The 14,954-nt window shown below is 38.8% G+C and overlaps 1 protein-coding gene across 1 annotated transcript in view; it reads left to right on the top strand.

Annotated features, from left to right (window-relative positions):
* SPTY2D1 (SPT2 chromatin protein domain containing 1) overlaps nt 1-14,557 on the top strand; it is a 31,404-nt gene extending 16,847 nt beyond the window's left edge. The window contains exons 3-7 of the mRNA XM_074997781.1: nt 1,038-2,678; nt 2,751-2,939; nt 4,353-4,515; nt 9,346-9,423; nt 10,529-14,557. Coding sequence (XP_074853882.1) covers nt 1,038-2,678; nt 2,751-2,939; nt 4,353-4,515; nt 9,346-9,423; nt 10,529-10,625 — 2,168 coding nt within the window. The 3' untranslated portion in view covers nt 10,626-14,557. The remainder of the gene's footprint in view (nt 1-1,037; nt 2,679-2,750; nt 2,940-4,352; nt 4,516-9,345; nt 9,424-10,528) is intronic.
* Nucleotides 14,558-14,954: the final 397 nt, after the last annotated feature.

The following is a 14,954-nucleotide window of genomic DNA, read 5'->3' as shown; positions in this document are numbered from 1 at the left end:
TCTAAGACTTCATTTTGAGGGATATGCTCTGTTATATTAGCTTGTAAACCTTGTGCTGTCTCTGTGTGAGGATGTATGTGTGTGAGAACCATCTGGAAGTGCGAATGTGGATGCTTACGGAGTTAACCTTTGGAGCTAGTGTGTCTGGACAACAGACTTAGTTGGGGAAGAACAATGAGAATTGAACTCTATAGCAGTGGCCCACACAGAGAGGAAGATTAAGTCCCATCTTCAGGTGATGAGTCACACAGAAACCTGGGGTAGTGGGAAAGGATCAAACCCAAATGATGACTGTTAGTACTAGGAAAGTGGGACAGAATCAGAACTATGGACTAAAAGCTATAAAAGATGCATGCACCACTAAAGAGTTGGGTTCCTCTTCTTGTCTTACCAACATTGGAGCATTGTTCCGGATCAACAGAACCTGGCTCCACATACACATCTAATCCTTCTGGCCAGTGGATTAGTGTGAGCAACTTTTGATAACTGTAGGCAACCACAAGGTGTGTGTGTGTGTGTGTGTGAGAGAGAGAGAGAGAGAGAACTGTGTGTATATTATATGCATGTAATATAAAGGTCTGTATTCTCAGTGAACGCAGCGTTCTTGCCTTATTCCTCCAAAAGATCGTGTATACTACTTATAAGCATAACAAGGCTGCTGGATATGAAAGCATTTACTGTAGCCCTAATCAGGAGAGGGTACAAGAAATTGTTTTGAACTTCTGTTATAACTGTTAAAGTTGAAAAAACTGTATTTAACAATGTCCAATAGTGACAAAAAGCCAGGCTTCCTGTCTTTACATCGTAACAGTGTGCTTTTAAAATTAGATATGTTAATGCCATTTGGATTAATTTTAAATCTTTTGACTATAGCCTTTATTCCGATCATTGGTGTTTTAAAGTTCCCCCTAGTTGTTATGCAGACTGAACTGTAGCCATTGCTTTGTAATATTTACTTAACCCCTCTGGAATTCACTGTCTTTAAAAATTTAAATTAGAAATGACTGAAAAATCCTTTCTTGGTCATTCTGTTACAGAGCTAGAAGCAAAAAGGAAGAAGGAGGAACTTCTAGCTAAGCGTATTGAACTGAAACATGACAGAAAAGCAAGAGCTATGGCTTCACGGACAAAGGACAACTTCTATGGTTATAATGGCATTCCTGTTGAAGACAAACCCAAAAAGAGACACACTTGTGAAAAAGTCAGTCAACACACAGATGCAGCATATGTGACAGAAGATGATGTAGAGCAATTTGAATACAGTCAGACTGAATCTGAGCATGAACCAGAGGAATATGAAGAAAAACCATCCAAAACTGCAGTGAAACCAAAGGCACCTCCCAAAAGTGCTCCAGCCCCTATCAACTTTATGGATCTTTTGAGACTGGCTGAAAAAAAACAGTATGAACCAGTAGAAATAAAAGTAGTGAAAAAAACCGAAGAAAGGCCAAGAACAGCAGAAGAATTGAGAGAGAGAGAATTTTTGGACCGGAAAAACAAAAAAAGGGAAACTCAGAAAGAGAAAAAAAATCCTGAAAAAGATAGTAAGAGTATAGCTGCACCAAGTTCTTCCAAAAAAATCTTTTCTCAAAAAGAATTTATCGATGCAAAACTTAGCAAAAATTCAGTGGATAAACGTTCCTCTTCAAAAGGCAGCTCTCTGTGTGGTGCTGATAAGAAATCCAGTGGACCTGTGTTTAGTGACAAACATGCAAGGTTATCATCTTCCTCCAAATCCAGTCAAGCAGAACAAGCAAAATTTACACAATGTGGATCTTTAAAAATCTCATCTAGTGGTATCAATAGTAAATCTTCAGTCAATGGACTAGGAAAACTTGGGTCAAGCTCTCCTACACCAAGATCAAAAGCACCTGTCAATGGGGCTCAGAAAGTACAATCTTCTAAAGAACTTAGTCTGAAAAAATCTAGTTCTCCCCATACAAAACTGGGTAGTGCAATGCCCCTCCACCATGAAATTGTTAAAAATTCCAGCTCTGGGAGGCCAGGGAGCAACACAGGGATGGGTGGGCACAGGCAGCCAGGGAGCAGCATGGGCCCAGGCAGGCCTGGGCGACCAGAGAGTGATGCAGGGATGAGCCGGTTGGGGAGTGGGGGGCCACGGCGGCCAGAGAGCGGCACGGGGAGTGGGGGGCCACGGCGGCCAGAGAGCGGCACGGGGAGTGGGGGGCCACGGCGGCCAGAGAGCGGCACGGGGAGTGGGGGGCCACGGTGGCCAGAGAGCGGCACGGGGAGTGGGGGGCCACGGCGGCCGGGGAGCGGCACGGGGAGTGGGGGGCCTGGACGGCCGGGGAGCAGCACGGGGAGTGGGGGGCCTGGACGGCCGGGGAGCAGCACGGGGAGTGGGGGGCCTGGACGGCCGGGGAGCGGCACGGGGAGTGGGGGGCCTGGACGGCCGGGGAGCAGCACGGGGAGTTGGCAGCCTGGACGGCCGGGGAGCGGCACAGGGAGTGGGGGGCCTGGACGGCCGGGGAGCAGCACGGGGAGTTGGCAGCCTGGACGGCCGGGGAGCAGCACGGGGAGTGGGGGGCCTGGACGGCCGGGGAGTGGCACAGGGAGTGGGGGGCCTGGACGGCCGGGGAGTGGCACAGGGAGTGGGGGGCTAGGGAGCAGTGCAGGAAGTGGGGGGCCTGGGCGGCTGGGAAGCAGTGCAGGGAAGGGCGGGCCTGGGCGGCCAGGAAGCAACATGGGGATGGGGGAGCCTGCGGGGCTGGGGAGTGGCATGGGTCGAGGACCTGGAAAGTCAAGTTCAAGCATTGGACCAGGGCAACCAGGAAACAGCTCGGTTGCAACTCCCAAACCTAAGTGCACGGTTGTGTCAGAAACAATCTCATCAAAAAATCTAGTCTCGAGACCAAGCAGTGCACATATGAATGGAGCAAGACCGACTTCCGGGCATAGACCAGTGTTTAATTCACGAGGTACGCTGTTTTCAGCAAATTACGTTTTGTGTTACTAGGTTTCATGTATTGTTTGTTCCAGACTTCTGGGGTTGCAGATGAGCAGAATTGTTGACAAATTGTATGTAGATAGATTAGCTTTCAGATACACTTAAAACTGAGTTTTGTTCTGAAGATTGTCGCTGAATAGCACAGTGACTTTTTCTCTCCCTTTGCCACTCATTATAGTACTTCTTTCCTCTTCACCTGACACACCTAAGAAAACAAGATCGTTAGGTATATCTTTTCCAGGGAAGGAGAAAGTACAAAATTAATGGAAGGGAAGAAGGGGAATCCAACTAGACAAAAAAAGTAATTGTGTCTTTTCAGATACATTTAAAACATGAGGGCTGCATCTACACTGGCCCTCCCTTTCAGAAGGGGCATGTAAATGCAGCGGATCAAAAATGCCAGTGAGGCATTGATATGAATATTCAGTGTCTCATTTGTGTAATGTTGGCCACTCGCTACGTCAAAAGTGCTACTTTTGAAATGCAAACTAGCTGTATAGATGGGGTTCGAAAGCGCCCCCTTCCTAATTTGCTTCAGGAAGAAGGGTGGTTTTGAAAGCAGGGCTTCCTTTTGAAGGAACCCTGTCTACACGGCTAGTGCACATTTCCAAAGCAGCGCTTTTGACATGGTGAGTGGTTGTCATTATGCAAACGAGGTTCTGAATATTCATACAAGCACCTCATTAGCATTTTCAATCCACTGCATTGACATGCCCTTTCCAAAAGGGAGGGTCACTGTAGATGCAACCGAGCTATTTTTAATGGTGGCTAGATGAGTGTCCAAGGGTAGAGAAATGATTTCTGAAATCAGGTGTCATTTAAAATTGTGCTTAATTTAATATTTAACAGTACTTTATTTACAAGGCCTTCAAAGCACGGTGTAAACACTAAGCCCCACAGCAAATCTGTGAAGTGTCTTTAACTGTTTTCTGAATTTACTCCATTATATTGGCATTGGGAAGTGAAGCTTTAAAAAATAATCTTTGTAGTTGTAAATAGAATAGCATTTTTGTAAACTAGTGTATTTGAAATTCCATGGTTGAACAAATATGCTAGTGTAAATTATTTCTCTCTGTCAGTTCCTGTGGGATGAAATTGACTGTAAGGATGGGAAACTTGGCATGTGCATGTAGCTTAGAGGAAATATTTATTTCATCTTGGTGAGGCCCTTGGAATGCCCAGAGCTGTAATCTGTACCTCTGTCTCATAAATACTCCTCCATAAAGTCCAGTGCAGTCATTTATTTATTAAGAAAAAGAGGGAAGAGAAATAATGAGGAAAAGTATGAATAGAAGAAAAATAAAAATAATAATTTCAGTAGTTAAGATTATTTAGTGACACCTGGGTTACAGACATCATAAATATTTTTACTCTTTCTTTTTAGATCTTCCAAGGCCCCCTCTTCCACCTATAAGTTATAAAAGGCAAATAGAAGATGATGATGATGAATATGATTCTGAAATGGATGATTTCATTGATGATGAAGAGCAGCCCCAGGAAGAAATATCAAAACACATTCGAGAAATATTTGGCTATGATCGGACTAAGTAAGAGAAATTAATTTTTTCATCCTAAAATAATGTTGATAAACCATGGCTACATCTACAGGAGCCCCAAACTTCGAAATGGCCACGCAAATGGCCATTTCGAAGTTTACTAATGAAGCGCTGAAATGCATATTCAGCGCTTCATTAGCATGCGGGCGAACACGGCGCTTCGAAATTGACGCGCCGTGGCCGCCCGCATGCTAATGAAGCGCTGAATATGCATTTCAGCGCTTCATTAGTAAACTTCGAAATGGCCATTTGCGTGGTCATTTCGAAGTTTGGGGCTCGTGTAGACATGGCCCATAAGTGTTGAATTCAATGCAAGAGAATTCTTTATTAAACCTTGTTCTAACACATAACTAACTGATCACAGAACTAAAAATTAATGGTGGCTTAGTTACAGATGATCATGACTTGATCACATTTATAATGTGCAAGCAGAATAAAGTCCTGACAAGTAATATATGTACCCGATGCTACAGCAGAGCCAACTTTAGAAAGCTGAAAATAATTATTAATCTAATCAGAAAATTTGAATTATAATTGAGGATAATTTCAAAACATCTTAGGCTACATCTACACTGTGAAATAAAGTTGAATATATTATATAGATTTTGTATCATTAGGTTTTTATAAAGTCAAAACGCTGTGTGCCCACCTGCTCAAAAAGTTGATTTAGTGCATCCCCACTAAATCTCCAAAGTCCAACTGTTAGAGCAGTGCATTGCAGGCATCTATCCCACAGTTCCTTCAGCCCTATTGCATTCTCATTTTTTTTTTTTGCCAATGCATTATGGGGCAGAACGTCCCCCGTAAGTGGTTGTAGGTGTGTAGTGTCATCTTCCCAGACTGCATTGCCCTCATTCACCCGTGCCATTGAAAACAAACAGCCATTTTTCAGAAGTCTCTTTCCCTGGTGAGAGAGATTTTGGGTTGTCCACATTATGGAAAGATGGAGCTTTTTTTAACTGAAAATCATCTTTATGGAAAGAGGTAGCTTTTAGAAAAGAGCTTTTGCAAGAGACATCAAATTGACATTAAATACAAGGTTGAAGGAGCCAGGTCTGAATGAGAGAGAAATTTGTGAGCCATCAACACACAGAAGTGAAAGTCCATTTTTCAGAAATATCTTACCCAGTGAAAATATACCAAACAGGTGGGCTTCAGAAGCTGAACCCCATGATACCCAAATGGAATAAAGTGGGCCTGTGCAACCAGTGAAAGCCTTCATATTATTCTCAAGGAAAAAAGGAAAAGTATGGAATCCCAGAGGGCATTGATATCTAGTGGTTAGCATGACTCAGAAGAAGAGAAAAAGACAGAGGGAATTTGTTTCTAGTGGTCAGTGTCTCTTCTTCCAGTGAAAATTCACCAACTAGGATCCATGGGACTATGGAAAGACTTCATATTCACAAGGAAAGAAGATGCACTACCACATTTTCATTATATGTGGCTGAAAAAGCCTGGCTTGAAGGAGAGAGAGAAATCTGTGAGTCATCACCACATAGAAGTGAAGAATACTCTAAGGAAGCCATTGCACTGAGGTCTCCAACAGGTGGGGAGGAAACCATTAGAAGTATTAGCTCCAGACTCATTATGAATCCCCAAGACTATATAGAAGAGACAGAAAGAATTCCATAGGGTGTTGGTGTCTGGTGGGCTGCTGGAAGGAGCCATTACCCTGTCGGAATTAATAGTGGCCTGAGAAGAAAAGGAAAAGTTGAGGAAAGAATGAAGGGGTTTCCGTTGCCTCTTCTACTAAAAAGCCCTAGCAACTGCCTGTGTGTGAGAGGGAAAGGGGAGAGAGAGCGCACAAGCTCTATTCCATCATAGGAAATCCTCTGATGAGCCACATGATTTGGGAAGGGAGAATACTTCCTATGTCCCCCAGTCACATTCTGCTTCCGTCCCAATGAAAGTAAGCCCTCTCAAGCAATGAAGCCCTGTGCAGGACAACATGCCACTGTCTGCAGGCATGGTCCACATGACCCAGCCACCATGTGGTGTGGTGGCACAGGGGCTAGCCTGCCAGAAGCTTGGCACCTTGCCAGGGCTAGCCCTGTAAAATGTGAGCAGAGAAAATAAGTTTCTTGCAGAGAAGAAGCCCTCACCCTGTGCAGGGCAAGACATACCTCTGTCTGCAAGTGTGGTCCCCACAGCCCAGCCTCCACATGGTGTGGTGAGGTGAGGGCTAGTCTGTCAGCTGTATGCTGCCTTGGTGGGGGATGCCCCATACAAATGTGAAGTGCAGAAAATAAGTTGAGCAACTTGTTGAAATGATTGTCAGTTGGGTGATCCCAGAACTCACTTGGTAACAAGGTTATGGTTTTCCTTAAAAGCAAACTACATTGCTTCCTGTGAAATCCTCCCGCAAGCCACGTGTACTCCGTATGTTCCTCATAGTTACATTCTGCTGCCATTTCAATGATTCTTGAGCCAGTACTGTATAATGTGAAGCAAAGTAAACAAGTTGAACAACCTATTGAAATGGTTGAGTCAGCTGGGTGCTCTCCCACTAGCATTAATTCAACCTTGTAAATTCAAACTTGATGTTATATCACATTGGAGAGGGCAGGGTAAGAAAATCAACCTTCTCACCTCTGAATATGGACTTAATGGTATTTGCAGTGATAGTCCCATTATAAAATCGAGTTAAATTCCTTAAAATTGACTTTCTTTTATTGAAGACATAGCCTTACGAAATGCCCCCAAAGCCACAAACCAAGAACTGAAGTGCAAGGCCATGCTGGGTTGTTTTTGTTTTGTTTTGAGTCTGACTTAGAAGGGAAGTAAAAACAACTATAAATACTATATCACAAATGGAAGAAGGGAAACAGTGATGAATATAAATTGAAAGTTAGGAATTGTAGAAAATTGAGACTGGAAGTAAAAGAACACCAGGGAAAATCTGTAGCCAGCAGAATTAATGACAATATGAAGGATTTTTAAAACTATATGGGAAATTAAAAGAAATCCTGAGAATGTTTTTGGTCTGTTACTGTATGGAAATGGTAGATTTGTCAACAATGATAAAAGACAGAAGGGTTCAGTAAATATTCATGTTCAGTATTTGGGGTGGAAAAACTTTGTATTCATAAAAATTTCTGGGGGTGTTAAACAGAAGCTATTAAAATTAGTTATATGGACCTGCTGATTTTAAAACATCTAGCACCCAAAAATGTTTAAGAAGCTGGCCAAGGAGCTCTCTGGATTGTTAATGTTGTTTTTCAATAAGTTATGGAGCACAGGGGAAGTTCCAGAAGATGTGGAGAAAATGTATGTTTTGTCAAGTTTTAAAAAAGGCTAAATGGGATGACCCATGTAATAATAGTTCTGACAGCCTTCCGTGAATTCCAGGCAAGATAATGGAATGTCTGTTATAAGTCTTTGTTAATGAACAGTTAAAGGATGGTAATGTAATTAATGCCTCTCACCATGGCTTTATGGAAAATACATCTTTTCAAACGAGCTTGATGTCTCGCTCTACCATGAAATTACAGGTTTGGCTGATAAAAGTAATAATGTTGCATAATATATTTAGATGTGGTGTTTGACTTCATGCTATATGACATTTTGATTAAAAAAATATAATTATATAAATTTTTGTGGTAATGAAACATAAGTGATGAAATTATTTTCTGTCAGTTCCTCAATCTCTGTACGTGATGAGAACACACCTTTCCAGTCCTGTAGTATTTAATGCCTTCTGTAGAAATGTGTAATATTTCACAAGTTCTCTTCTAAATTTGCTCTGTAGTCAATGTTGTTGTATCTTGTCCCCAGAGCAAAAGCTCTATAGCTAGCTCTTCAGTTTGTGTTAATTGCCTCTGATAGGTGTTTCTAGAGCAATAAATATATGTGCACATTTACGCAGAAATGAAGCCTTTGATTTGCCTCGTTTTGTACTTGGCTTTGTTTCAAAATGTATATTTTTAAACTTAATGTTATTTCTAAATCCTCAATTTTTCTTGATAAAATCCATGTTTTCTTTGACACATTAGGGCAACCCTCATAGTGTTGTCATGTAGGCATAACCCAACATATGAATTAATTAGTTTGGATACTGTCAGGTGAACATTTTTGACCTGAAGATTTATGAAGCAGAAGTATTATCGTCTTCTCCTTTCAATTATTCCTCCATAGCTGTCCTGCTGGTTGCTATGGCTGTCATGAAAATATCATGACTGTTCAACCACATCGTTGAATTTGTGAAGGAAGAAGCAGTTGCCTACTTTTGGTACTTTGATTTGCCATTTTGTGGTGGATGGGCAGGAGGCTGGGTAACTAAGCAGTGCAAAGGTGAGGAAAAGATTAGAATTAGTCAAATAAGAGACTTAGTAAAAGTTGGCATACTGTCAGGAGCTGTTCTTTTACAATATTGAGCTACTGGCTCAAAGACTAATCATACAGATAAATTTTTATTTTCTAATGAAGAATACTAGGAAGGATTTTAGCTTTTTTCATGTTGTGCTGTGAAGGACACCTGAACATGCAACAGTAGGTGTGACGTAGTTAGCACTGCAATGGAAATGAAACAGAATGGCCCATGTCATCTGTCAGGTGTGCTGCATAGGACAGGACATGTTTTCTGTAATTCACTATTGAGTACGGGTTAACAAATATGTGGTTAAGTAAGTTGAAGCGTGCTTATTATTCAGTGGTTTAAACCTTAATTTTGATTTTTTTGCAGAAATGTAATAGGGCGTAGATCAGGATAATCTTTCTAAGAAAATCATGGTTAGTCATAATTCAACTATTTGTATTAGTGTAGATTAGCTCTAAATATTTGTTTCTAATGCTGTTGGATTAAATATGACTATTTGCTTTCAGATATAATGATGAAAGTGATTATGCCTTACGTTACATGGAGAGTAGCTGGAAAGAGCAACAGAAAGAGGAAGCCAGGAGGTATGCATTAGATTTAAATTTTGGTAGCAAGAATTTTCTTCTGCTTGCTACTAGAATCTTTGAAGTCATGCAGCTGAACTAAAATGGACATTAGACAAGTGAAATTTTGGTCCTAAATAGGCTTATGTAAAACTTAAGGCCAAAAATCTTCCGTAAATGTCTTATCATTCCAATCAAAAACCTTATAGGATATTACTAATTGAGAGCTGGAAAAGGAATTGACTAGTAGATGCTTATATAAATATTGTCCAGACACAGAAATGCAAAATGCAGTATTAATAAAATAATGAAAAATAAAGTATATTTTTGAATTTCAGTCATGCATGGCTGGAGCCTCTCTTCAGTGACAATATGTAACACAGACCAACAGTCTGTAATTATATCTGTGTGGTTTGAAAGTGAATGTGATATATTTATAAAATTATCTCAGTGTTTTACTCCAGCTACTCAATACTAGGACTCAAACATACTTACCTGAGTTTCCTTTTGCCATTGTTGGGCCTTTGTTTTCTTTCAAAAGGTTTGTTAGATATTACGTAACTGCAGCTTCTCAGTAAGTTTGGTCTTGATTGCTTCCCCAGATACAGCGACTCTTTTCACAAAGTTAGTCAGCCTTCAGTAGGAGTTAAGGGTACCGGCTGTCCAAACCTTTAATGAATGCTACACAGCAACTGCTCTTCACCAGATTGTGTAATTAGGACCCTGAAACGTTTGATCCCCTGGCTGCCTGTTTAACTGAAAAAACCTGTTTTTTGAAGTTTTTAGTACTCCAGGGAAATAATGGTATTAATTGTAAAGCACATATGCAAAATATCTCTCTGCCCCAAAATGCTTCAACCAAATATCCTAGGCTGCTTGTGAATCCTTGAAGAGTAGAGAAATCTTTCTAACCCAACAGATCTAAAATTCTGGGTACCATGCAGGTTTCATTTAAAAAGAAAAGCAGTGTCTTAAGCCAGACTTCTAATACTTCAATACATGATGTGTGTATTTAACTTAAACTCTAAATTTGTGTTAGTTACTTTTTCTCGGTGAAAAGGACTTGTACACATTAATGCCTCCTGGGTAGCAGTGTGTAAAGGATGTGATATCTTTCATTTGGCAGTTTGAGACTTGGTGTTCAAGAAGATCTGGAAGAAATGAGACGTGAAGAGGAGGAATTGAAGCGTAAGAGGCAGGCAAAGAAGCTGAGGACACGTTAACTGATTTAGAGTGGATTTGTTCTTTTTTTTTCCTACTCTCCTGGTCACCCCTTTGCCTCCCCATTTCAGCTTTTCTTATAGTACAGCTTTAGTTTTTAATCACTTATTGGAGAGCAAGAGAATATGTAAAGGGAGGACAGGGCATTGGAAAACAAGGCTTTAGTTTGACCCTAAAATATTTATTTTTAATACTTGCCAGGGTTAATTTTTTACACAAAGAAACTAAGGCAGATTTTTGGAATAAAAAATATTAATGAATGTTTCCATTGACTAAATTAGTTCAGAATGCCATCAGAAATATAGACTAACTATGCACTGGCTTGCAAGATTTATGTGGGCCCATATACCAGTAAATCAGACGTGCACTTTGCATCTGATGTGAAAAAATATGAATGTTGTTTATGTTCCTTAGTTATTCTTGAGAGAGAAAATTACTGCTTTGGGTCTTAAATTTCCTGAGTTAGGATCCCTCAAAATATTGAAATACCTTCTATTCAGAATAGCTTGGTTATAAATTTCAGCCCTGGCCACGGATGTCTAAAGCAATAAAATTATAAGCTTTTCTGATTTGAGAACCTTGTGTCTTAACAAAAAGAGTAATTAAACAATCAGAAGAACCTTTGATTTTTAAGACATGCTTGTCATGTATTATATCTTGCATTTAGCAGTGTGACCAAAAGATTACATTGGAGTTTGTTTGGAATGTCAATGCCAATCTATCTTGGTAAAACAGAGATAATAAACATTTTTCCTGAATTAATAGGAATTTGCAGTGTTTGTATATAACTTGTGCTTAGGAATTTTTTTCTCCCTTGTGAATCTTAAAATTGATTTTTACAATTTCAGCTGTTTTTACATATTGAGTTCACAGTACACTTAGGTTTTCTCTGACTTTAAAAACAGGTTTTTAATATATGAAGCAGCTGTTTATGCAAGCAGTTCCAAAGACTGGAGGAGTACATTTAGAATTAAGATGTGTGAAATACAGAATTTTCAGACATTTTTCTGATCAAGCCAAGTTGCATTTTTAATTCCTCTGTGATATCAAATAACTTGGCAGTTGTCATCCTGAATTAACTAGTGAATGCTTCTGATTTCATTTTAGTAAACCAAAAATGTAAATCTGATGTATATCAAGAGAGTTACACCCTCTGTTTTGATGCCCATACACACCTTTATTTCAAGCTATGCACTACAAAGATATATACTGAGAAGAAACTTAAGCATGTAGGCACAGGATTAACCTAAATCTGCAGAGATTGCATCTGGATTCACAGCCCTAATCTATTTTATTATCCTCCAAGCTACCATGGTGTGTAGTCTCACCAAAGATTCAGTATTGCTACCATACTCGCTTCAAGCATTAGTTCTCCCTTAGTAGTATTTCTACCATTAGATACTTGAACTGTTGCTAACTTCTAATGCTAGAAACATTTGGCAGAGTGCTGTGGGAAATTATTGGGGGTAAGCAGAAGACACTGGTGAAGGAAACAGGAAGAGTTGTGGGAAGAGAAATTGCATGAAAAATGAGTAGACTCGCAGGAAAGAAGGGAGCTTAGTCGATCAGAGAGTATTTCTTGTTATTGCTGCTTCCAGAAATACCAAGTCTAACATCAATGTGGAAGGATCAGGTCAGCGGGTATCTTGATCTATTGTAAAGAAAAAAAAGGGGCATTCTCCATATTATAAACTGGTTTGGGCAGTGGTGTAGCATTCCACCTTTTCAACACATTGTTAAAATGAATGAAATCTTTGGATAGTCGTTACAGATTCTTGTAGTAGTATTTAAGAGAGATGCCCAGATAAAGGTGTAACTACCAGCATGCCCCTGATTTAAAAAAACAAACAAAAAAAACTATATAACATTACATAAAATGGATCCATCTTTATTGTACTTGTTCTCTCTCTCTCTCTCTATATATATATGCACACACACAGAGACATATATATATATATAGAGAGAGAGAGAGAGAGAGAACAAGTACAATAAAGATGGACCCATTTTTGTTGTGTTAATGTACCAATTATATATATTTGAGATGATGAAACGTAATGTAACCTCATTGGTTTATTATTTACATGTCACTGTATGTTTGCTCTGCTTAATGGGACCAGTTGAAATTGTTTGTCGTTTCTAGCATTATCCACTCAAGACAACATCTGAATGTTGGAACCTGGACCAAGTTGCTGTTCATTTTTTTAAAACTGAACTGGACCTCCTAGATCTTTGTTAGCCCAGTAGCTATATTTGCCACAAGTAATCATCTGAATTGTTGAAAAACCTTTGGAAATGGAAAACAGTCTGTATGATCCACTGAAATTTTTAAAAATATGTTTAAGAAAATGACAACTCCAAAATACTCAGTTTAGAGCTAAATCTAAATTTTAGATAAAAATAGGTGAAATAAAACCCAGATTGTCCTTTTTTACTTCTTTGATTGGCAGTTATGTTGTATTTAACCACTGTTACAAGATTAGTTGAAATCTTTAATCTTGAAAGCACTTTGTTGTCATTTGTCTTGTAGATGATTGAATGTCTGCACTGTGAACCTTCCTCACAGTACACCTTGCACTCTTTGTTCTCACAAAATAATCGTTGTTTAGTTTTTTTGATAATTTGTCTTTTAATCTTTGCAGACAACAAAATACTTTCTCCTAACTAGTATGGGTTACTAATGATTTTTCAAATGTTGTATGTTACTAAATTTTAATTAACATGTCTTTGTACATTTACTATATTCTTTGTAATTCAGATGGGAAAGTACAAAAACATTCTTTGAAAAAAATCCTGGCTTTATATCCAAGAATCAGTTTACTCTCTACCAGATACTTTTGTTACTGTAATCAATACCTGATGATTTTTCAAAATACTCGGAAGGAAAAAACAAACCAAAAAAAATTCCTATTTGTGCTTATGAGGGTTACATGTTAAGCTAATGACTTTAATCATAATTAAATGTTTGTTGTGGTTTCAGATTTTTAGTTAAGTTTTTGAAGATGTGCCTTTTTACTAAATTGTGTGTAAAAAAAGAAAATCTGTTCATGAATGTAGGAGCCTAAAAAAGTAGTCTGTTTCTGCTATCACAGATAACATCCTTTAGTTCAGTAGCCTGAAACTATTTGCTTTCATACAGGCTTTGACTGCACAAGTATAGTAGCTATTTCTTTACCCAGAGTACTAAAAGAAGTTAAGGGCACTTTGTATTAGACTTCTTTTGAAAATGTTTTATATTTATAGTTCAGCTGTATTTTAACTTCAGAGCAGTGTCCTCAGGTCAGGGTAATGCATATCACAGGATTCCTTAATGTGCAACTCTGTGCTATGCTTGCAAGTAGTAATCTTTCAAAGTATATGAAATAATCTCTTCACTGGAGTTGGAAATTGTTTTTGTGTAAACCCCAAAATTGTGCAAGAAAGTTTTCATTGGAAACTTCATCTAGTATCTGAGTCATATTTCTAGCTACTGCAGGAGACCAAACACAGAGAGAAAATATATGGAGAGAGACTGATGTGTAAATTGTGATGAATGTACTTGACTTTTATTTATTCTGATGACTGTGATGCAATATTTGAATTGTCAGTGTGTAACTGAGCAGTTTTTGTTTAGCCTATGATTTTCTTTGGCCGTTTCATTTGTGCAAAGTGTTTTTTTACACAATGTGACAAATCAGGTAAAAACTTACATAGCTTAACTCTTTTCTTGGTGCTATCAAGAAAATGTATACTTTTTGCACATGCACAGTGCAGATAAAAGTTTGGCATATTATGTATATAATAAATTACAGGCATTAAACATTTTATTTATATTTTTCATTGGTTTGCATTAATTTGTAGAATTATACTTCTTTTTGCTCCAAGATTCCTTAAAAGATACCAGGTAAGCCACAGTTATCCTGAAAGGGAAGAAAGTGATCACAAGTGCTCATACAGCCAACCTAAATGTATGAAAATCTAGCAGGATAACTCAGCCATTCAAGAAAGATGTAGGGTATATTATCTTGGTATATGACAATGTATTCTTGTGACTTTCTGTATTTTCAAATGAGTATCTGTTAGGATAATCAAAACATAGATTGAAAATGTTAGCCTTTCTTTCATCTGTTGCATTTCCTATAGGAGAAAGGGATTTTTTACCCTTTTATTTGGTTTGTAGGTTCAGTAGAATATTTTACATGCCCTTCACAATTGTATAATCAACACTCTACCCTCTTAGGTGATTGCCTCATTCCTCATGGTGGTTTATACCTATGAAACTTGGATGTAAATCAATACTTTTCTGATTTGGCAGCACTTTATATGCTTTATATGAGAGTAAATGAATGCATGGG

This window comes from Carettochelys insculpta, chromosome 6 (assembly GCF_033958435.1).
Source record: "Carettochelys insculpta isolate YL-2023 chromosome 6, ASM3395843v1, whole genome shotgun sequence".
NCBI lineage: Eukaryota > Metazoa > Chordata > Testudines > Carettochelyidae > Carettochelys > Carettochelys insculpta.
The sequence above is the reverse complement of the archived record's forward strand: the minus strand, read 5'-3'. Positions and strand labels throughout refer to the sequence as shown.